The 24612-nt window shown below is 37.7% G+C and overlaps 1 protein-coding gene across 2 annotated transcripts in view; it reads left to right on the forward strand.

The window, feature by feature from the left end:
• LOC122882695 (metabotropic glutamate receptor 4-like) overlaps positions 1–24258 on the forward strand; it is a 179791-nt gene extending 155533 nt beyond the window's left edge. Inside the window, exons 8-12 of one of the 2 annotated variants that reach the window (XM_044210366.1) lie at positions 7461–7597; positions 9462–10397; positions 14608–14854; positions 15444–15489; positions 21042–24258. In XM_044210366.1, coding sequence (XP_044066301.1) covers positions 7461–7597; positions 9462–10397; positions 14608–14854; positions 15444–15481 — 1358 coding nt within the window. In that variant the 3' untranslated portion in view covers positions 15482–15489; positions 21042–24258. The remainder of the gene's footprint in view (positions 1–7460; positions 7598–9461; positions 10398–14607; positions 14855–15443; positions 15490–21041) is intronic. The other variant, XM_044210365.1, reaches the window with a different exon arrangement.
• Positions 24259–24612: the final 354 nt, after the last annotated feature.

The following is a 24612-nucleotide window of genomic DNA, read 5'->3' on the forward strand; positions in this document are numbered from 1 at the left end:
AGTCCTGCTGTTATTACTATCCGCGGCCCCTTGACTCGGTCATCGCCCCTCTTGTCGAGCGATGATATTTAACCTGCAATGGTCTAGGATTTATGGCTAATTATTTTGTTGAAAGTAGCTAAAGCAAATATTGAACAAATATGAGACCTTTTTTTTTTTTTAAATGACCACCATTATCTAAACATATGGAACGAACCACACAACACGCTGTTCAGTAAGGCTATGTACCAGGGCTGAATGTTTAGTTATTCGCATTGTTACAAATGTCAATGTGATTTTGAATGAGGTTTTCTTACCTCTGGAACAGAACTCAGAAGTTCCAGTTCCACTAAGGTCTGGTGGACTACCTTACTTCATATGTTGTCTGCATTAACTGCTGTTGTATCACAATGATGCCACAACGTTTCAAGTATGATAGTGTGCCAGTGTTAGCAGAGAAATGTAAAAAAATTTACATTTCATACCTAAGCTGTACCTTATTTTGTACCGTTTGTCGCACATGGGCCTGGATAAGAACAACTAGAACATTCAAATACAGAATGAAAACTGACTGGACTGCACTTCCTCTCTTCCTGTTTCTGCATGTATATATATTGCCTAAATGATTTATAGATTATGACAAAGTCTCCTCAGTTCATACTTTTTTGTGCATTTTGCACAGGAATAGCTTTGTTAGCTTAATTGTTTTAGACACTGATACAGTGTTTTGTCTTCTGCTGTTCATCTTTAATGAAGGATGAACATTATAAAATATTCAGCTAAAGAGTGTAGAAACTATCTAGAAGGTGACAAGTTAGGTTTTAATTTACAGTCTCAACACATGCATGATTCTACAAATGTAACACTACAACATTACAAGAAGTAAGACACACTTTGAAACTTTGAAAATTAATTATAGGCCTGCATATACAAGAAAAGGTCGATACATAAGGAGGTCATGAATGCAGCATGTGCATGAATGTCTTGCTTGTGAACAAATAATAAAAATGTAAGCAGAACGGGGTCTAATTTAGGTCAGTGTTAGTGGTTATAACAACTTGAGCTAATTATATGTCAGACGAGTAGAGGGTCAGAGTTTTCAAGCAATCAAGCAGAATGCTATGCAAGCAGTTTGACACATTCTTAAACCTGCTCCACCCTCACAGATGATTATACAGTAATGGATACATTTATTTGTATGACAATTACAGAGTGGGATCTTTAGGTGAGGGGCAGTCACACCACAGAGAGTAAATGACAGGAATAATTTACAGTGAATGAGTGAAAATGAAAATAAAGGAACTTCTGGATGAAGGAAAACACTTGCCCACTGCTGCAGAATACAGACTTCAATTGCCAGCATCAGTGCCTGTTCAGTAGCTTTGCTAAATGCTCCAAAGTACACAACTGGAAGTAAAATCATGTAGGAATTATGACTCTTGTCTGTCTGGAACAAAGGCTGAATTAGCCCAACATTGTTATTAGAGCCACAAAACCTTGTAGGGAGTTGGTTGGCGTGGATGGATATGTCAACAGACCGTGTGACTTGGACAGGTGAGACTACTGTTTGCTTCCTATTTTCCTACCAACAGTCAACATTGGTTTCTTTTAAACGCAATCTTTTATTAACCCTCAACCAAGTAGTGTTTCTCTTAACCAGGATATGGTTCCCTACTCTTAACCAAGTAGTTTTAGGGCCTAAACCTAACCAAACCTTTACCATAGCAGTGACAGACCAGAAAACAGGAAAATTAATAATTTTTTAATGGCCATATGTATGAACAGTACTGACAAACAACGTTGTGCTGCTGACAGGATAAATCAGAAAAAGCTCATATTAACATAGAAGTTTTCGAAGGGGATGACAAATAACGTACTTTGTTGCCTGGTTTGGATGACTAGTGAGATTCCATGTTTTTGTTGTTTTTTGACCAAATTTTTACATTCAATGTTTAAGGCAAGGCAAGTTTGTTTAACGTAATTTCAAATGCACATGTATAAGTGGCATGCGACATGTCACTTTTTCAAGAATTCAGAATGCAAAAGCAGTATTAATAATGATAATATTATTGTTCAATGAAGGCACATGGTAGTCTATAGCCTCCAAAGGGCAAAAAGGGGGGTGTCAGGAAAGGGATCAGTTTTGTCGGGTTAGTAGGTAACTAAATTGAGCCGATATTGGAGAAAATGTACCAAACTGTAAAAGGAAAAGGCATGATTTGGCATTTACTTCCGCAGACATGGTTTGTGTTATAGATTTATGTGAGAGAGTTTTAAAGTAGAGACAAAGTAGCAAAGCACAAAGCAAACATGAATATGAATTTAGTATGGGTGGATGTTTTTTTTTTTTTAAAATAATGCAGTCAATGTAACCTTTATTGTTCGGGATAATAAAGGTTAACTTGACACTTTTGTTTGCAGCAGTTAGTTTACATCCCTAATGGATGGTGAAAGGAAACTCGCAGCGCACAGCAGTGTTTTACTGTATGCTCCATCTTCAAAGTCAAAACATTTTTTACCTGTTCCTGACTGTGTTTATTACTATGTAAGCAGGTCAGTCCTCATTTGTGTAAAAGAAAAAAAAGAAAAAGAAATTGTTTGGAGTTGTATCCTGAAGTCACATTTGTTTAGTTTTACAAGACAGATCAATTCTCCCAGCACTGGAGTAAAGTTTTAATCTGAAATACTGTATAGCAGGCTTGTGTTATAGAATTAAACTTAAATTCTTTATGCATTCCTTTATTCATTGAGTTATATTACTGGAATGCTTGTCAGCACTGAATCCTTTGGGGTTACAACAGGGATGGCTAGAAAATCAATGCTGCACATTACCGGAATACTGCTTTGCTTTTAAGAGTGTTTCGGCACAGAGGAATGGAGAATTTAAAAGGTTTGTAGGAAAATAACAGGAATGTCCACATGATCCCAGTGTATTCTGGGAATTGTCTATAGACATCCATGCTGACTAAAGGAAAGAGGAAACCCAAGCACTACAGATATTGTAGATGAAGCTGATACTTGCTGATGCTTGGTATTAAGATTGTGATGCTAGTGATGCTGAACGAAGCTGCTGCTGGTTATATTCAGAAATAGTACATACTCAGTGGTACTTAATGCTATTTTTCCTGAGGACATTTGGTTTTACAAAGTAACCTTGCAAAACATAAACCTGATAGTAAAGCTGTGTTAAAAGTGTTGTGATTAAAAGGTTGGCTGTGTTCATTGGGTTTAAACAGTCATTTAAAGCTGCTTGTTTTCATGAGGTTTGATTACTAATGTCATTTGGACATAACTTGAGTAAGCACTCAGTCACAGGATCATATATTTTATATATACACATTCACACACACAAACACACTGTATATAGTAGAGTAATTGCTCAGACATTACTACCATTAATTAAGCCATTAATTATGTTAAAAAGGTTATTGCATATAAGAAACAAGCCGCCTGTCTTGCCTGTCCAAGGAACTAGGAATATTAAGCAGTACAGCAAAGTGTGAAGGTATGATACAGTTTGAAAGACCTAACTATTCCTGAGGTCAGTGTCATAAAAGAGGGAGCGCTGAAAAGGTAATCAACCCCAGCATTGGCCCTTATCTCTACCCAATTGAATGACTAATAACCATGTAAGGCTTGGCCTCCATTTAGAGTAGAAATAAATTACAGTCTCTGACAGCTCTGGTCTGAATCATGGTATTATTACTGCTTTGCATTTATGAAGAAAGTGTGGCAGTTCTGTTTTATTTAACTTATATTTTTAGGTTTGTAGTTCATTGAATTGATAATTTCACAGCGTGCAGTTGTATATCACATTTGGTATGCATGTGAAAAAAACTTCATAAAAAAGTTTTGCAGCTGTAGAAATATTTTGTGTATGTGTAATTAAAATATGTGCAGGAATATTTTCAACAGTGAGGTTTCACACAAATGTCCTATCTTTGTATGTGACACTCAAGTTACAAGCTACAAGCCGCGAGTTACAAGCACAATTAATTTGTCAAAGAATAAATATAAAATAAATATATGAATACCTAAGATAAAGCATCTATACTGTAGTGCCTGCATTACACAAGTGGATCACTACTGTTAAATATTAGAAGCATCATATGATCAAAGGTAATGTATAAATCAAGGTTTAATTCAAACTCACTCATACATAAAGATTGTTTATGATAAAGTTTGTTTAGTGTGTGTAACCTTTGGTTTAAACCGTTCAAAACGTTAATTAAAGATTTGAGAACAAACTGGACCCATGTCCCTCGGCTCCTCCATTTTGACTTCAGCATACTACAGATGGACGAAGAACGCGCTAGAACCTTTTGCCCCCTGACTGGACAATTTGACTTCCTCTGATTGGATGGTCAGTGGGCAATGTGCCAATTGGCTAGTCAGCACAGGCGTTAAAACAGGGCCAAAATTCATGCTTGTAATTCGTAGCTTGTAACTTCAGTGTCACATACAAAGTCAAGACATTTGTCAGTCCATCTCTCAGACTGTGTGAAACCTCACTGTTGAAAATGTTCCTGCACATGTTTTAATTCAATTAAATTCAATTTCATTTATATAGCGCCAATTCATAACAGAAGTTATCTCTCAGAGAGAGAGAGAGTTAGAGAGAGAGAGAAGGGGGGAGGGGGAGAGGGCAGCACAATGCAAATTCCACCTAAAATTTTAAAAATAATAATAATGTAATGGTAGTGCTAATATAAATAAAATAATTATAATAAGAACAATAGTGATAGGAATAATAATGATAATAATAAGACTAATAATGACAATTGTGGTAGCAGTTGTCGAGCAGGAAAACAAGGGCAGTAGGAGGCCCACAATCACAGATCCAGACTCTGCAGCTCCGGAGGCAGAAATACCTGCTGAAAGTCACACAAAGAGAGAGGAGAGAGACAAGAAAGCACAAAACTACGGGAGAGAGAAGATGTCGAGTTAGTAACATGCATTGATGGGGTAAGAATGCATACAGATGGAGAGGAGGAGGATGAGAGAGGAGTTCAGTGCAAGTCTCCCGGCAGTCTAGGCCTATAGCAGCATAACTAAGGGATGGTTCAGGACTCACCTGAGCCAGTCCTAACTATAAGCTATATCAAAGAGGAAAGTCTTAAGTCTACTCTTAAATGTGGAGATGGTGTCTGCCTCCCGAACCTAAACTAGGACCTGATTCCACAGGAGAGGACATACACAAAATATTTCTACAGCTGCAAAACTTTTTTACACATGTGCAAATTATATGTGTGCACAAAAACTTTTTCACACATGCACAAAATATTTCTACAGCTGCAAAACTTTTTTACAAAGTCACACATTCGGATACGTGCATGCACTTTTTTTTTTTACATGCACACAAAAGGTGTTATACAACTGCAGGCTGTGAAATTATTTGTGAACATCATTTAAAAAGCTCAAAATATTAATTAACTAATTAGCTTCTGTCCACCTCCGCACTTCTAAAGTCCAACAGCAGAATTTGTATTTTACTTTACCTACTTTATCAGTTTTTATACAATATTTGTAAACACATTAGATTTCTTGTGGCTTTGGCAAATGGCTTTTAATGGAGTGGAAGGGTTGTTTTCTTTAAACTGCAACTGCGACATCCTGAAAATTACTGTTTTGTTTAATTACATTATCATTTCTTAAGAGAAGCAAAGTAGAGCTTTAAATACATCTCCTTCAATAAACCAGCCTTAAAATCGAGTACAAACATAAGCAGGCTTAGAATTTCAACTAGCAGACTAGTCACTGGTGGGAAGATTTAGACAAATTTTATTTTAAAGTCAAAACCAAAGCTCAAATTCACAGCCATTGTCACAACTGCAATGAGTACTGTAAATGTGAATAATGTTTATTTAGTATGTTCACTTGTACTCATCTGATTTGAAATAGCATGCTGGTAATAATACAGTACCCACACACTGCCCTGCAGTCATCTCCACACAGTACAGTTGCGTTAATTTAGTTCTCAAAGTATTAACATAGTCTTATACACACAATGTTATGAACCCAGTTAAGCATATTTAGAGTTAAATTAACAGACAATTTTACTGTAGTCATTTTATTTTCAGTGCATTTGGGCAGAGCTGCAGGTGATAGCAGTAGATGGTTTTTCCTAGACTGCATGGCTATTATTCCTTCCTCATTCCTAAGAGTTATCTTGTGCAGTGTTTCCTCAAACATCTGACCTGGTTATTAAACAAGCAGTTTGTTAATTTTTGCTGGCTGTGCATGAAACTTGCAATTCCCTTTTCACAAGTTAAGAGGTGAAACTAATCGATTAAGGCAATCAAATTAGTAGAAACATACATCCCACTCAATTCCCTGAATTGCTGAGATGGGCAAGAAAATCTTCATAACTGACTGACATTGCCTGCTGTTGTCTTAGACATGCCCTCCAGATACTGCAGCGGGATGATACTAATGCAATTAAATCCTATGGGTTTTGATCAGACCTCTGACACACACAAATCTGCAGAATGGAGAAAATGAGTCTAACTCACAGGTTTCCAACTCTGGCTCACAAGTTTAAACAATAATAAACAATCAATACTGTGACCTATTAAAGGGAACAAAACACTCAAATAAATAATTCCCTTTATTATTATGACAGAGGAGAGTGTATTCAATACTTGTGGAACATGAACAACTATTTCCCAAATGCTGGAAAACACTGAGTCTGGTGGACATTATGTATATCCTTTTTCTGTTGCAGAAAAATGCAGTCTTATCCCTTTGATGTAGCTGTAGAATCTCCTGTACACAACATCTAAATATTGACTGTGGGTAATCCAAAACACATTTCAATTGGAAGTTAACTAAGGACATTTTATTGGACTTTTCAACCCCCATTTCAACATGTTACAGAATTGCTGAGTATTAGGGGATTGCAGTGAAGGAGAGAAAGCAAATTTGGTAGGAGCAAATAGACAGAGATGGGGATGCTATTAATGGTCCTTTCCTCAGAGATGTTCTGTGGTGGGCTCTCATCACTAAATCTGTGAATCCTCATTCCCTGACACCACAATTTTATAACAAGTTGTGAAGCTGGAGAGGGGTTTGTGGGTTGGCTCAGAAACAGGCAGAAATGGGAAGCAGAGGGATGACAGAGACCTCAAAGTGGTAATCAAAATCAGTGCTGTCATTCGTTAGCACTCTGAGTGGGGACCTTGTGGATAACAAGCAATGGGGCAATAAGCAGAATGAAGGAGTGTGAAATGATATGGGAACATGAACAGACAGCAGCCCTGGCCCTCCTCAAAGGACCAGGACAACATGGCTGTCAACATCTATTTTGCTCCCATCATTAACACTATAACAGCATTGGCTTGAAGTCCCCTTGCAGCCTCATTTCATCTCAGAGCATTATGAGAATGACAGCTTGAGTTTGTACTGTATTGTCCAACACTAGAGTTCAGCTTTAAGTTACAATCTGCCCTTTAAAACAACAGTAAATTTTTTTTCATCCTCAGGAATCGCTGGCACCCCGGTGGTCTTCAACGTGAATGGAGATGCTCCTGGTCGCTATGAAATCTACCAATACCAGATCACAAATAACACCACAGAATACAAGATCATTGGTCACTGGACAGATCAGCTCCACTTAGACGTATGAATATTTTAAATATTACTTACAATATATTTAGAAGATTGTTTGCTTGAGTTTTCTAAAAATGAGTAACAGGTTTTTGTGCTGGTCATCATGCTCAATATCCACATCAGACATCGACAATCACCGAAAATGATTAAAGAGACATCCCATATTTTGCTGTTTAGCATTTCATTACCAATGCAATTCATTTAGTCTTGCAAAATGCAAAAAGCACATGGCAATAAAATTACAGTTTGTAGCTTTACCAAGCGGAAAGATGGGTGCTGTGACCATGAGTCCCATAGAAATGTATAAAATACACAAATTAATTGGCATTACAGATACAGAATTTGTGATTTGTGAAGTATTTACAAGAACAAAAATGCAATGAAACGCGCCCTATATCAATTAGGACTAGGGCCAACATGATCTCAAAATATACTTTCTCATTTGAGTTTATTTTCCTCCAACAGTGCCAAAGCAGCCGCTGTACATCTTTACTTGCGACCATACTATGTGACATTTACAGCAACTCTATCATTGCTACACATAGTAGAGCTAGAACTTATCACTCATATCAAAGATTATGCTGAATGTGTCTTTCTTATGTCGAGTTTTTTAGGGCAACAGTCAACAGAATAATATTAATAATACATCATCTTCTTCCTGGTTGGCTTTAGAATTTATAAACATGCAGGCTAACAAATGCTTTAGGTTAATACAGAGTGTATTGTACAGTATTTCCATAACATTTCCACTCACAATTATGCTCATCAGAAGCAGAATCAGAAATACTTCATTGATCCCTGAGGGGAAACTCTTTTGTTACTCTCTTATATGAATAGGTCAAAAATAGACTAAAAAGGGAAGGGCATCTTTTTGCATTAACCTTATTTTGACAATTATCATCATTACATGATACAGTAATACACCAGTTTCCTCTTCAACATATACATATGCATGGAGCAGAGAATCTGTAGTGTTGCATATGTTAACATCAAAATCGCTTTGTTCCTCACAAAATTTGGCATTTAAAACAATGTGTATGCATCATTTTTGTTGTTTATGCATCATTTATACATGAGCCCCTGGGTGTTCTTATTTTGTTTACACACATACTGTAGGTATGGTATTAGATTATTGTAGACATCAAGGTCCTGAATTATTGCTGCACACAGATCAGCATTGTCTGAATAGCAGAAACCTCCACGGAAAATTTAGGAATGCCATTTAGAGATTTTTCTCCCCATCATTTTCATTCATAACCATTTAGATGTTTATTTGAATAATAGATACAATTTAATATTGTGTATATATAAACTCTATTTTACTTAACAAGGCCTCCTAAGCAAACTGCATTGAAATAAAAAATAAATAACGTCAGTCCAACAGCACAGGCACATGATACTGCATTGCACTGTGTTGAGACTGCAGTACCATGCAGCTAAACTCTATTTACTTATCTTTCCTCCAGTGCAACATTCCTTGGAAGTAGCCTAATTAAACAGCAAATTTGTTTCCTGTTGAGTTATAATTTGATGAGTTTACACCATGATGTCTTGATAAAAAGACTGCAGCTTTCATGTAGTGAAAATCCCATTTACAGTTTGTTCATTTTATCATGCACTTGTGTACATGTGTGTGTAAACAAATCTACCAAGTGTTAACTGAATTGTGTCCTCATGCATTATGTAGTGTGTTGGTTAATATATAACTAGTTTAACAATACGTCATACATTTTGTTAAGGTTTTTGCTATACTGACTTGCACAGTATTTATTTTCCTTATTTGGTAATTATCAGGGATGTGAGTATATGAGTAAAACAGTGTTTGTATGGTGAGGTGGAATAAACAGTAATGTCTGCTAACCCTTTCCCTCCAGACCAATGAGATGCAGTGGCCTGGTGGAACACAAGAAGTACCCTCCTCTATATGCAGCCAACCCTGCCGTCCTGGGCAACGCAAGAAGATAGTGAAGGGAATTCCATGTTGTTGGCACTGCGAGAATTGTGATGGTTACCAGTATCAGGCAGACACTTACACCTGCAAGATGTGCCGCTTTGATTTGCGGCCTAATGGGAACCACACTGGCTGCGATCCCATTCCCATTGTCAAGCTGGAGTGGAGTTCCCCATGGGCAGTCATCCCTGTTCTCATTGCTGTCCTGGGCATCATGGCCACTCTGTTTGTGGTCGTCAGCTTTATACGCTACAATGACACACCCATTGTCAAGGCATCAGGTCGAGAACTGAGCTACGTGCTGCTGACGGGTATCTTTCTGTGCTATGCTACAACATTCCTCATGATCTCCACTCCTGATGTGGTTATATGCTCCCTGCGAAGGATTTTCCTGGGCCTGGGTATGAGTATAAGCTATGCAGCACTGCTTACCAAGACAAATCGGATCTACAGGATTTTTGAGCAGGGCAAGATGTCGGTCAGTGCCCCTCGATTCATCTCCCCAGCCTCTCAGTTAGTCATCACATTCAGCCTGATATCACTGCAGCTCCTTGGAGTGTGCATCTGGTTTGGTGTTGACCCATCACAAGCCATCATCGACTATGAGGACCAGCGTACAGCCAATCCTAAAATGGCCCGTGGTGTTCTGAAATGTGATATATCAGACCTGTCCCTCATCTGTCTGCTGGGTTATAGCATGCTGCTGATGGTCACCTGCACAGTTTACGCCATCAAGACCAGAGGGGTTCCCGAGACATTCAACGAGGCCAAGCCCATCGGCTTCACCATGTACACCACCTGCATTGTATGGCTTGCCTTCATCCCCATCTTCTTTGGGACCTCACAATCAGCAGAAAAGGTAAGTATTCCATTTCAAATGTGGTGGAAGTATAAAATAATCAAGTTTTGCCCCATTTTACAATTCATTGTTTTAGATCTGTGCACAGATGCCAATGCAGTCACTAAGCTTCACCAATTGCACTGTAGAAAGACCACCATGGCAGCAAGTCAATTAAATTCTCTCGTGCATGTTGGATGTCAGTTTTCCATTTGGGGTTCTTTTACAGTTCCTGTGTGCCTCATTGTGAAAAAATGGCCACTCAAATTATGTTTGTTGTATAGCATCAGCCTCTTGTGTTTGTGGAGGCTGCCACTATTCATCACAAGATGATGGGCTTTGTGCTCCACTGTGGGGATTACAAGGTTTTTAGAGCCGACTTGTGAGAATAATTCATTCACCTCAAGTTTGCTTGGATATGTTTTCTTTAATTGTTGTGTGTGTGTGTTTGATTCAGCCTCACTGGGTGGGAATACAGAGTAGTCAATCACTGCACATTCATGCACACAGAAATAGATAACGCGGGTTTGTGAAGTAGCAGAAAATTACTGTGGCTGTTGATGTTTCTTGTCAGTTGAAAGTGAATCCCAAATTACCTCTTACAAGTGCTAATTTTGAGGTTGCTCAACACAGACGTACATTAAAAAAGCCAAGAGTGGAAATGTCAAACTACTGATTGCAAAAGAAGCATCAGTATGGGAACACTATGGTGCTGCACATAAACTTAATAGCAGCCTTTAGACTGCCAACAGCAAAGGGTGTTTGTTAAAAGGCAAGGTAATGGATAAGTGTCCATGGACATATGGTACTAGCAAAGTGACAGTACAGGCAAATGCCTTAACACCTATTAAAATATAAATAGTGTTTCTTGGCCAAAGTGCCCTTTTAGGGAGGGACACACTCTTTGTTCTCCTCAGTTTGAAAAAAAATATGTTTGTAGTAAACCAGTAATATTAAGAGCAAGTAACACAGGAAAAACTGGGAGAGCAAAACACTGAGGCTTGTTAGCCTGCTGCCTAATGGTATGAGGTTGCCCAACTGGTGACTTGACTCGATCTCTGTACTTTGTTGCTGGTGGACTGTAGAGTGTGTTGGCAGGACACCATAACTAGAAAGGAAAATTCTGCCAACTGGTTTATCATTGAATAGGGATAATAAATTTAAGGTTATCAGGAGGCATGTACAGTAAAAAGCTTTCCCCAGAGTGTGGCCAATAAGTTGTTCCATGCATGTAAACATAGGCAGTGATCAAACAGGTAGCCAAATACAAATAATCTCTGTTCTTCACTTGTATCTCCGCCACTACAGAGCAGGTGGATAAACTGAGAGGGGAAATCATTCTCTGTCTTACAGGGTTTCAATCCAATCCGATTGGTGCTTACACAAATCGAAGACTTTCATTATCACAAACAATGGTCACGTTAATTTACACTATGAAATAAAATGTGAGACAGTCTAACTGTAAAATACATCACAAACTATAAACTATTACAAGAAACGTCATTTCAGGATTGAATAAAGGCCCTGCAAACTTTGTTTTATTTTCCAGTTTTCAGAGAAGCAGTTTACTTTTATTTCTGTATCCTGTTCATTCATTAGGTATTGTCTTATATACACCATCAAAAATTAATCCATTCTTGTTAAATGTGACTATCCATATAATGTTTTTGTTTTATTGAAATACTCATTATTCAATAGCAAATGTGTTAATAACTGAAAGCATGGCCTATTATGATCTGGCCCCTTTAAATTGTGTTGTCCCATACCAAAGAAACAGTAACTGTATGTAACCATTTTAGAACCAAACCAAATTAGAGTTAATATGCCTTTTTCAAAGCAGAAATTTTGACTCATCATATCCCAGTCCCAGTAATCCATGACAGTGTGACAGTGAGACAGTATGCACAATACCAGGACCGTGAATCTGAAGCAGCGACTGTAAATAGAATTAAGCCATCATTAATTTTAATTTTTACACCTGTGCTTTTCTGTCTTGCTAATATAGGCAATAAAATATTTTGCTAAAAAGTTCATGTAATTTTGTCTATATTCAGAAAACCCTAAGCAAAAATATTTTGGCACCAGGACTTGGAAGAGCTGTGGAAGTGTGTTCCTGTTCACAAGCTTTCTGTATAGGTAGGGACAGCTATGGCAGCTGTCTGGACAAGGGATTTGATGCCTAATGACAAAAAGGAGCAATCCTGCTTCAAAGAAACTTCATAATGGCTCAGCCCGCTGAGGTTTCTGTCCCAAACCCTGTTCCCTCGCTGTGCCGATGGAGCAGATTGGCAATCATATCGGCGTGTCAGGGAGAATTTATGTCACCATGGCCGATGGAAGTGGACAAGGGTCTTGGCTCCCCTCACAGAGTGACTCCTCTCTGTACTCCAGAGGGGTAACAATATTCTTCCGAACTCACCCCAGGCCACGTGTAATCTTCTCAGGAGATTACACCACTCCCCCTCTATCACCAAGGAATGCTCATGTGCTGTTTGCAGTGATGGTGTACAATGCCTTATCACTTCCATTTTGCACTGATATCTTTTTTTCTAAATTGACATGGCTTTAGAGGGCTTAATTTGTGTAAGGCTTCTCTATAGTTTTTGTTTTTAATATCAACATATATCATAGTCACTGTATGACAGGTATAACTATTTATTTTATTTCAAAATAATGTCCTCCCTGTAGCATGCACACACTCAGATAGCTAAAAGTATGTACAACCTTATGCACACACATGCCCTGCTGAAAAACATAAACTGTATGTTATGATGTCATTTAAAATATTATACAGTACCTCCTACTTGTCAGATTAATACTAATGGATATTTACCTAAAGCTTAGACGGTCATGGTGCTGTAAAGGTTTGTAAAAAATCTGTAAGCATCTTGAAATGAGAAGATAAGGTTGTACAAACAACATATGTCATAACCCCACGTTGGGAAACACAATTTATAACTATGGACATGCTAGTGGCTCAGGGCCCTGTGGGCTATACCCATGCCAAACGATTCAGTCATTTGTGATGTCTGCAAATGTAATGTCAGACAAAACCTCAGGCAAATCTCTTTGAAGGATGTCTGCCAGCTGTGTTTCCACCGTACACTCTTCGCCTTGTGTGCATCAACTTCAGAGGACCTCAGCAATTTTCACTCAATAAGCAAAGTCAATGTTCTCTTCTTCCTCTGGTTTCTAATTAATGTTTGACACTGGAGTACTATGAAAAGATGGAGTAGGGTCACTGTAAAACAAGTCTTAAAATTCAAATTCATTACTTTGATGTTTTTTGCTAATGGAAGTACACTTTTAAACTGAATGAATCATGTTTTCATATTTGTTTTTCTGTGTTTGGTCTGTGCACCTTCAATTGATATGTATAAGCATTTCATATGCATGTGTCAATATCAACTATGATCTACCAATTATATTTTTATAGCCCCTGCGCTGACTCACCACATTTCCTATATCAACAAATCAGAGACAGAGTATGACTGAACTCTGTGATGATTATCATAAATGAAAAATCACTTGCAGGCACTTTTAATATGCTGTAGGATGTGTCTCTCTGCTTCATAGTTGTTGCCTGTAGCTATGTATCTGCTACCCAGTGAGTTGCAGCTGTCACTGGCTTCAGAAAGCACACAATCCTTATGCTGTTGTCTAAAACCTCAGGGTAAAAACATCTATATGCAGACTACATAGACACCCATTAGGGGGGCACTTCTATTAGTTGTATCATAAATAAACAAAGATAGCAATGAGAGCAGAGCTCAGGAGTGATGAACCCAGCACATGAATAAAGGGCAATGTATGCCATCACCATGTCTTATTATGTGATGTGCAAAGTTCTTCTACATAAGAAGCTGTGATTTACATGAAAAGATTACCCTCTGCTATCCACATACTACTTGAGTAATGCAGTGTCTGTCCTACATTCAAGACTTTAAAAGCCTCAGTCTATTGAAAGCAATAAATGCTTGGCAATCACATGCTCCAGAAATCATTTTTGCAGCTTTATTAGAAAATTGGCTCTCAGAATAAAATATATGAATCAGATTTTCCTTGATGGACTAAATTCAAACTCTGCCGGCTCTAAGTGGCACAACCTTCATTATCGTGAGCTCAGCTTAACCTGAGATTCTAAAACTAAAACATCACTGTCCATTAGTCAGTATGGCCTCAACAAATGATTCTGTTTGTTTGTGTCTCTGCTGTCTCTTCGATAATACAGATGTATATCCAGACCACAACCCTGACCATCTCTGTAAGCCTCAGTGCGTCAGTCTCTCTGGGAATGCTCTACATGCCTAAGGTCTACGTGGTTCTCTTCCATCCAGAGCAGAACGTACCCAAGCGCAAGCGCAGCCTGAAGGCTGTGGTCACTGCAGCCACCATGTCCAACAAGTTCAACCCCAAAGGCGGCCTGAGGCCCAATGGAGAGGCCAAGTCTGAACTCTGTGAAAGTCTTGAAACACAAGGTTGGTATCACTTCTGATGAAGCAATAAAGAGAAAGAATGAAATGTGTACCAGTGGACTTCAACCAGGAGTTGATTTTATGCTGATGCATTGAGTTGTTTCTGTGTAAAATAATAGCAGTTATAGAATACACGTGTACTTGAAAATAATGGACTCATTTTATGTGAATATAATTGATTGCAGTGTTATTTTGCACTTCAGCAGTTCGGGAAATTAGCAAACCTTACATGAGCATACAAGAAATTAGAACGACGGGCAGCTCAGTGTTGGAAAAGGATATTAGTACCAAGATAAAGTGTATGAGTAGGCTGTCCCTGTGTGGGGGCAGGCTTAAATCCAATCAAGCAGCCCAACATGTTCTGATTACTGAAAGTCCTGATTTTATACTCTGACAAGCTGAACAGTATAGAATGATGTGTATTAGGACTAAAAAGCCTGCGCCCACACTTGCATGCTTGCCTTTTTTCGACCTCTAAATGGAGTGGTTATATCTTATCCTATTGTAGAGCCCATTTATAGGTGCTGATTGTCACCTTGATTGTCAGTTTGAACTGTGCATCTAACAACTGCTCTTTGTGCTTATGTGTCAGACTGTGTTGAGGGTGGGGAGCCTTGTGAGGGACTTTAGACTCTCAGGTAACCCGATTAGACAATGACTTGCCCTTTTATCATCTGTGACCACTGTTTTCCTATTAATTTCTCCTAATGTTCACCACAACGCCTGTGCATCCTGGCTGCCCCTGGCTAAAATACAGCACCCTGAATGACACAAGGCAGTAATCACGGCCTCACAAATCCAGCCTTTACCAACAGACATTAACTTGGAAAGACAATAATGTGTGTGGTGCTGTAAAATGGCCAATCGGCATGGTAAAGCCTGTTAACGTGGGAAGATGACACCGCTCTGCCTGAGTGCAGGAGACAAGCGATAGCCATGTGTCCCCCGTAATTTGTTTCCCTGTTGACAAAAGAAGGAATTTGTGGTAATGGGAAAACAACAACAATAAGAGTGAACAGGAAAAGACAGATGGGTCTGCCAGCTCCAATTCTTTCTGGACCATCTATTCTTTATCTTGGCCTTACAGCACATAAATATTCAAATAAGGTTCATTTATCAATGCTTCTCTTGGAAGAGATGCTTTGGATGAAATGGCGAGAATACCGCCACCATTCACACACCCAACATGGCACTGGCAAATATACAGAAACGTTTACTATTACACATCTCTCCTCTACAGCACCTTTGCTCCGATTCTGTCTTCTGATTGGATTCATCCCCTCTGACATATTCAATCAGCCAAGCCTGCATTGGGCAGATTGGCAGATCGGTAGTGTGATTACCACCACCAAGCATGCTCACGGAGGGCAGTTTTATTTAAAAAAAATGACACACATGTACATTATGACACTTGCACATAGACATATGTGTGCATAGAAGCATGACTGCACACAAACACAGGTACTTTATGGTATGACAGTCATGTTTGACGAGCAGTTTGGGCTTGTTATGGTCACTGTGTTCTGCCCTCCAGTCATCTGTCTTATGTGTTTTATTCACAGCTGATATAAAATTCCATGAAACATGAAAAGAATGTTAAAGAATAATGAGCACTATTATCAAACATTGATGACAACACTTATAGTGCCAAGTCAGATCACATATTGTCCTAATAGCATTTTACATCTAATGCGCTTTACAATTCAAAATGTTAATACACTGACTGACTGCTGCATGCTTTGCTTGATGCATAGAGAAATCTCAGGTCTTTGCATGTGGTATAAGACTTGCAGTTGAATGGTTACTATTGCATTTCATACCACGGTTGTGATCTGCTTGGTGGCTCTATATGATGCATTTTTTGATACAATATTATCAGCTGTGAGGAAAACATTCTGACAGAATTTTCCCTGATTTCATTAACGGCACTGTAATAGCAGGTACTTACATTGATATGACCACTGCCACAGCCTAGGAGTTTGACTGCATCTGCATCACTGTCTTGACAAATATTTCATGGTGATATGTTGTTAAAATGTCTGCAATGTTACCATGTACTATAACAATTAATGGTAACACTTTATAAAAGGTACACATATTCACCATTAACTAATTGCTTGCATGTTAGTAGCATATTGGCTCTTTATTGGACATGACCATTCCTACAACTACTAGGCAATTAACTAAGAGTTTTCCTTCAAAAACCTCCTAATTACTGATTATTCATAGTAATTAAGGAAGTTGTTGTACATGAATAACAATCTTAATATGCTTTGCTCACTGAGGTGCTTCTCAAAATGATAAAAAAACACTACATATAAAAACAAACAGTAAATACTATTAACAGTATGTACAAAGCTAACTGTGAAAAGTGAAGTAACTAACTTAAGGATGAAAAAGCACTGTAAGGTGATCACTAAGGTTGAGGCGAAGGTGTGAAAAGGAGGTAACTTTAGAATAGGGAACCTGTGTGGGTTAATAAGTGTCAAACTACTAGTGAATTAGCTATGAGCAAGACCTTAATTACTTAAAAAAAAGACTTTAATTCAATTCAATTTTATTTATATAGCGCCAATTCATAACAGAAGTTCTCTCATTGCACTTTTCCAGGTCACCACACCAGCAGGTCTAGACTGTACTCTTTATAATATTATTTACAGAGACCCAACAAATCCTACCATGAGCAAGCACTATGTGACAGTGGAAAGGAAAAACTTGATTGGGGGACGCACAATGCCAATTCCACATAGAATTTTAAAATAATAATAATGTAATGGTAGTGGTAATAATAATATTAATAAAATTACATGCATTGATGGGATAAGAATGCATACAGATGAAGAGGAGGAGAGAGGAGCTCAATGCATCATGGGAAGCCTCCTGGCAGTCTAGGCCTATAGTAGCTCACCTGAGCCAGCCCTAACCATAAGCTTTATTAAAGTCTTAAGCCTACTCTTAAATGTGGAGATGGTGTCTGCCTCCCGAACCAAAAATGGTACCTGATTCCACAGGAGAGGAGCTTGATAACTGAAGGCTTTGGCTCCCATTCTACAAGTAAGCCTGCATTCTGGGAGCACAGTGTTCTCGTGGGGTAATAAGGTACTATGAGCTCTTAGATACGATGGTGCCTGACCATTAAGAGCATTGTAGGTGAGGAGAAGAATTTTAAATTCTATTCTGGATTTTACAGGGAGCCAGTGCAGAGAAGCCAATATTGGAGAAATATGATCTCTTTTCCTAGTTCTTGCCAGTACACATGCTGCAGCATTCTGGATCAACTGGAGAGTCTTAAGGGACTCATTCAGGCAGCCTGATTAGGAATTGCAACAATCCAGCCTAGATGTAACAAATGCATGGACTAGTTTTTCTGCACCATTTTGGGACAGGATGTGCCTGATTTTTGCAATGTTACGTAGTAACATTAAAGGCAGTCCTTGAAGCTTGTTTATAATATGATAAATCCTGATCATAGATAACTCAGAGGTTCCTTACGGTGGTGCTGGAATCCATGACAATGCCATCTAGAGTAACTATATCATTAGATAACGTGTCTTGGAGATTTTTGGGGCCAAGTACAATAACTTCAGTTTTGTCAGAGTTTAACATCAGAAAATTGCACGTCATCCAGGTTTGTCATGTCCTTAAGGCATGCTTGAAGTTCAGCTAATTGATTAGTTTCATCTGGCTTGATCGATAGATATAATTGGGTATCATCCGTATAACAATGAAAGTTTATGGAGTGTTTCTTAATATTGCCTAAAGGAAGCATAAATAAGGTGAACAGAATTGGTCCAAGCACAGAACCTTGTGGAACTCTGTGACTAACTTTGGCGTGCATAGAGGATTCATCATTAACATGTACAAACTGAGACCAATCTGACAGGATTTAAACCAGCTTAGTGCGGTTCCTTTAATTATCAATTAATCAGACAATTATCCATTGTCTGATGCAATTAAAAGGTAATTTTCACCAGTGCTGTTGATGGCTTAGATGAAGAAATCGTTGTAGTTAGTTGAAGAAGGTCGATAGGAGCAAAGCAGTCTAAATATATATCAGGTTTTACAGCTGTTTCTAAGGTTCCTGTGTTTGAAGATAAATTGGTACCGGATGAGGGCAGGACGTGATAAATTTTTTTTCTAATAGTTAAAATCATTAAAGAAGCTCAAGCAGTCGTTACTGTTGAGGGCTGTTGGAATACATGGCTCAATAGAGCTGTGACTCCCTGTCAGCCTGGCTACAGTGCTGAAAAGAAACCTGGAGTTGTTTTTATTTTCCTCTATTAATGATGAGTAGTAAGCTCCTCTGGCATTATGGAGGGCCTTCCTATGTGTTTTAAGACTATCTTGCCAGGCTAAACAAGACTCTTCCAGATTGGTAGAACACCTTTTCCTTTCAAGTTTTTGCGATGTTTGCTTTAATTTGCGGGTTTGGGGGTTATACCATGGAGCTAACCTTCTTTGTTTTATTATCTTCTTTTTTTAGAGAGGGGCAACAAAGTCGAGTGTCATAGATAGTGTCAGTACTATCAACAAGATGATCAATTTGGGAGGGACTGAAATTAGCATGGGGTCCTCTGTTATATTGAGACATAGCATTGAATTAAATGCAGATGGAATAACTTTAATTTAGCTATAGCAAAATCAGATAGACATCTAGATGTAGAAGTTTTTCCCTATTGGCCTGTAGTCCAGTAATAGGAGTTCAAAATTTAATAAATAATGGTCTGATAATGAAGGATTCTGTGGAAAGACTATTAAATGTTTAAATTCAATGACATATACCAGAACAAGGTAGAGGGTGTGGTTAAAACAGTGAGTGGGTTTATGTACACTCTGACAGAAGCCAATCGAATCTAATAATGAGATAAACGCAGTACTAAGGCTATCATTATCAACATCAACATGAATATTAAAATCACATACAATAATTACTTTATCTGTTCTAAGGACTACACTTGATAAAAACTCTGAGAATTCAGATAAAAATTCAAAATAAGGACCAGGGGCGCGATACACTACAACATCTAGAATTGTCTGTCGTGTTTTCAAGGTTGGGTGTGAAAGACTTAGAACAAGGCTTTCGAATGAGTTATAATTTGGTTTAGGTTCAGGGTTGATTAATAGACTTTAGAATGGGGAACATATTCTGAGTTACAAAGACTTAATTTAGAGTTATTAACACTATTAACATTTGTAGTTTTGTGCTTTGTTACATAATAGACCATATTTATTAAGTGTTAAAGATGTAGAATGGCTATTCTTGTGGTACTAGCACCTTATAAGGGCCATAATGAGCAAAGAATATTAAGTAATTGATATACAACAACTTCCTTCCTTCCTGTCAATAAGCAGTAATTAGGAGGTTATTGAGGGAAAACTCTTAGTTAATGGCCTAGTAGTTGTAGGAATATGGTCATGCAGAATAAGGCATTAGTAAGTGCTTTATAATTACTAATAAAAAGCCAATATATTACTAATATATATGCTAAATAAGCAACTAGTTAATGGTGAATATGTGTACCTTAAAAGTGTTACCCAATCAATGATTCATTTGGGACAATCAATGATAGCTTTTTTCCCCCAATGCTTTAAAGTTGTGTAAAATCTATTTTTAGAGCTGAAACGATTACTTGATTAATCGATTAGTCGATCGGCAGAAAATGAATCAGTAACTATTTTGATAATGGATTAATCGTTTCAGTCATTTTTCAAGCAAAAATCCCAAATATTCTCTGATTACAGCTTCTGGATTTCTCCGTTTTCTATCATTGCAGATTGAATATCTTTCACTTTCGTGCGGTGGGTCGGACAAAACAATCTGAAGATGTGATTTTGAGCATTTTTCCCCCTATTTTTTGACATTTCAGAGGCTAAACAATTAATTGATTAATCGAGATTTATTTTTTCATCACTAACAGTTTATTTTGAATAACAGTCACATTTCTACATTTCAATTTAAATGCAATTATAGAGGAGACATCATTCCTGTAAATACAGTTTTTACATTTCAACACCCTGCTATTATGATTGGTTCCACCTGCACTCGTTTGATGAAGTCATCCATAAATAGAACTTTCCATCAATCTGGACTCCAACATGTGCTCTGAAAGATTACAGTTTCACGCCTATTTCAATCTCACCAATTGCGTTTTTAACCCTTTCCTTCTTTCTCCTACACCTTCACTTACAGTGTTGGCCTCCAAGCAGACATACATAAGCTACAGTAACCATGCCATCTAAGCCAGAGACGAACTGTGGAACCGGAGCAAGGGCCTGCCTGAGGAGAAATCACCTGGTTCTGGGAAATACTGGGGAAACACTGGAGGATTTCCAAGCTGCTACAGCAGAGAGGACTGGGGTGGAAAGATGGGAATTTGTCACTCCATAAATATAAAGGATGTCATATTTTTCTAGAGAATCAGGTAAAGGCTTGAATGCCAAATTTATGAGAAATTAGTAGATTTGCAGGAAGGAGATGGGAGATGTAAGGGAGACTGGACAGTTAATTTTCCTCTTCCCACCCTTTATGAGACAAGTGAGCATTGAGTAGTGACGTTTCCAGATGCAGGCTGAGTGAACAAACTGGAGACTACAGTATGTTTTTCTTCTGAAGTGTATAGCACACAAATTCAGTTCTCTCTGAGGCTGAATCGTTTCATTTCAACAAAAACAGGGGAAAAAGTGTTTTGTTTTTACTCAAGTCAAATGCAGTTGACAAGATGAAATAGTATAAAAATATAGTCATTATTTTTGGTTACAGGTATTATTGGGGTTGAAAGCTGCAGTACTCTTTAAACTGTACATGCCTTACTAGAGTACATTCAGTATTCCTACATGAACTAACCATATCTGAAACACCGGAAAATAAAAGCAGTGGGTCATCCCAGTTTTTTTTTTTTTTTAAATGTTTCATAATAATGATGATGATGTCCTCATCTTAGCAAACCTAGTGTACAGTCCCAGAGCATGCTTGTGGGAGCATCACGTGTACTGTGCTGTGTTGTCAACGTCTATGGAATGCAACATTTGTCATGGTCATTCACAATGGAGATGTCATTTTGGACCATTACCCACTGGGTTACCCTCTGCTAAATAAAGAGCAATTTCAAACACAAAAGGAGCAAAACTAAAAACAAATAGCCATGGAATACCTTTAAAGTTTTCACCACACTCCATAAATGTCAGCCAGGACTTAAGAGACTTGTCGATGCATCCCAGATTTATTGGCCCTTATTTATCATGCGCTTGTTGACAGCAGTTGGATGATTGTGAGAAATTCAAGTTGCCCCATTTGTTAAACTTCCATCCCAGCCAACATTAAAGTTACAATTCTTGAGATAATAATAATAATACACTTGCATTTAGTGTTTCCTCAAACAAGTGACACTTTCCACCATTATTTTCGTATTATCTTGTTTTTTCTGTATTTGTGTATTTCTATGTTTAGAGATATAGTATATAAAATATAATCTTAATTTTTATAGCAGTGAACCTAGGGGCAGAATATACCGTTATTCTAAATGCTTGATTTTTGAAGGAATAAAACAACACATCAGGCTTTTGTCATACCAGATATATTATCTTTAAAGCTTGATGGTACAGTATGATAGATTGCATAGGACAGTATTACATGGGGACCACCTATGATTTGTGATAGATAATCATGTAATCTGTGTTCCTTCTAGGCTACAATGGAAATGATTAATGAGAGTTTTAAAAGTATTTTGGGTACAAAATAAGGCTCATGTAGCTACTCAGCATGAAGACCCATTTGGAGAAGGTGCAAGCTCAGTTCCACCAAACAGCCAAAATGTTCGAAGATAATTAGGTGGATGAAATGCATATCATTTCCTAAGGAGTGTTTTACCTTTCAACAGGCTCAGTATGATCTTTTGAGGGTTAACACTATATTATGTTCTGTTTAAACATTCTCGACAATCCTTGGGAATAGTATTTTGATTATTATTTTGCATACATAATTGGTCATTTATTTTCACATATAAATACATGAAACAGTCACTTCATTTAGCCAAAGCGGACTTTGTTACAGTAAACCTGCATTAAGTGAAATGGTCACTCATAGTGTGGATCCCACTGAGAATTAACACTAAAGTCTGCAGCTCTATGCAGCTTTTAGCTTCATTTAGCGTATTGTTTGGGTTTTTTGGCCAACATATAAACTGTAGGGTTGAGTTTTTAAGGCTCTCATCAACCCCCTGATATAAAAGTATAGACACTAATTTCCAGGAAACACACTCAGACACAATGACTGGACTCCACCTTCCCATGAAACAGCAGAGAAAATTAAGTAAACCAGTGACTGGAAATGAAAGTTTAGCATTTAGTGACCCTGAGAACAGAGCTAGGCCAGTGAATATTAGACTTACGTTCGTCAGGTGGTCAGAAGCATGACACCAAGAGGATACCCATGTTGTTCTGTGTATGAGGGATGTTCAATTAGAAAGTTGTTTGCTAACTTGTTAATGTTTGTTTTAGAGCCTTTCTCCCCCCCATAGTGGTCAAAAATCGTTTAATGCGTCTTTAAATTTCTATGGAGTTGATAATCACGTCTCCTTCTGTCTAACATACATTCATTGATTTTCACAGTTATATTGACAACCTCTCATTTTTTAATTAAAAGGGGGGATGTATAGCTGCTTGATAAATAAGGGCCAGTGCCTTCATTCTGTGCCTCATAGCCATTAAACTACTCCTGCCATTCTTTCCATAGATCCTTCATGGTGTTGTTTGCGTTGCATCCATTACCTTTGAGGTGTATTCTGTTCAAACACAAGGAAGAGTACTCAATGTACAATTTATAATTAGGTGTGTAAACTCCATTTCTGTCTCCAGTCTCTAAAGTATTTGTTATAAACAGTAACTCTGGAATTTGTCTCATTAAATGTTATCCTCAGCAATGCAAAAATATGTATGTTGCATGTCAAAACTCATAACAAGTCATGTGAACAATCTGAGAGAACAGTGTAATGTCCAGAAGGAAAACTACTGCAGAGGATTATAAATAACTAATATTTTGGTTTAATCAATGACTCCCTCAGCTCTCAGCTTCAACAAAAGTGTAGGGTGTTGCAGCAAATGTTGTTTTAAGTATTGTTTGTGGGATTGTTTGTGTTTGTGGAACCCCCCCCCCTATTTTTCTAAAACACTTGTCTGTATTACAAAATAGAATATGTAAGTGCTGACTGAAATTAAATGGCAAGTTAATGTACGTTATTAAAATGGATTGATCATGTCTGCTTTATGTACTGAATTATTTAAAAAAGAAAGATAAAAAAGAATTACAGTGCCTGGATATTTATGAATTATCTATAGAAAAAATAAAAATGTGTAGAGCATGTTCATTTTTATACAAGATATTTCTAATAAAAGACTGTTTTGCTAGTAAAGTGTTGCTGCTTCTTCTTAGCATGTTTATTTTACCTTAAATAGTAACCAAAAAAAAGCTTTTCTATAAGTATTGGTTACACATTCACCATTATCAATAATCCTTATTACTGTATTCTCCAAGTTGACACTATATGCAAGAGCAAGGAAAAGGTATGCTATGTGCTTTTAATTGTAGATGCACAGAAATGATGACATTTGAACGAGCTATTAACTCATCAGTACCTGAGAACAGGTATTCAGATTTCTGTTATAATTAGTGCTGAAACAATGGGTCGATTAATTGATTGGCAGAAAACAACAATTTTTATTAGGGATACGCCGCTTTATCAGCCAACATTGGTATTGGCTGATAT

This window comes from Siniperca chuatsi, linkage group LG10, assembly GCF_020085105.1.
Source record: "Siniperca chuatsi isolate FFG_IHB_CAS linkage group LG10, ASM2008510v1, whole genome shotgun sequence".
NCBI lineage: Eukaryota > Metazoa > Chordata > Actinopteri > Centrarchiformes > Sinipercidae > Siniperca > Siniperca chuatsi.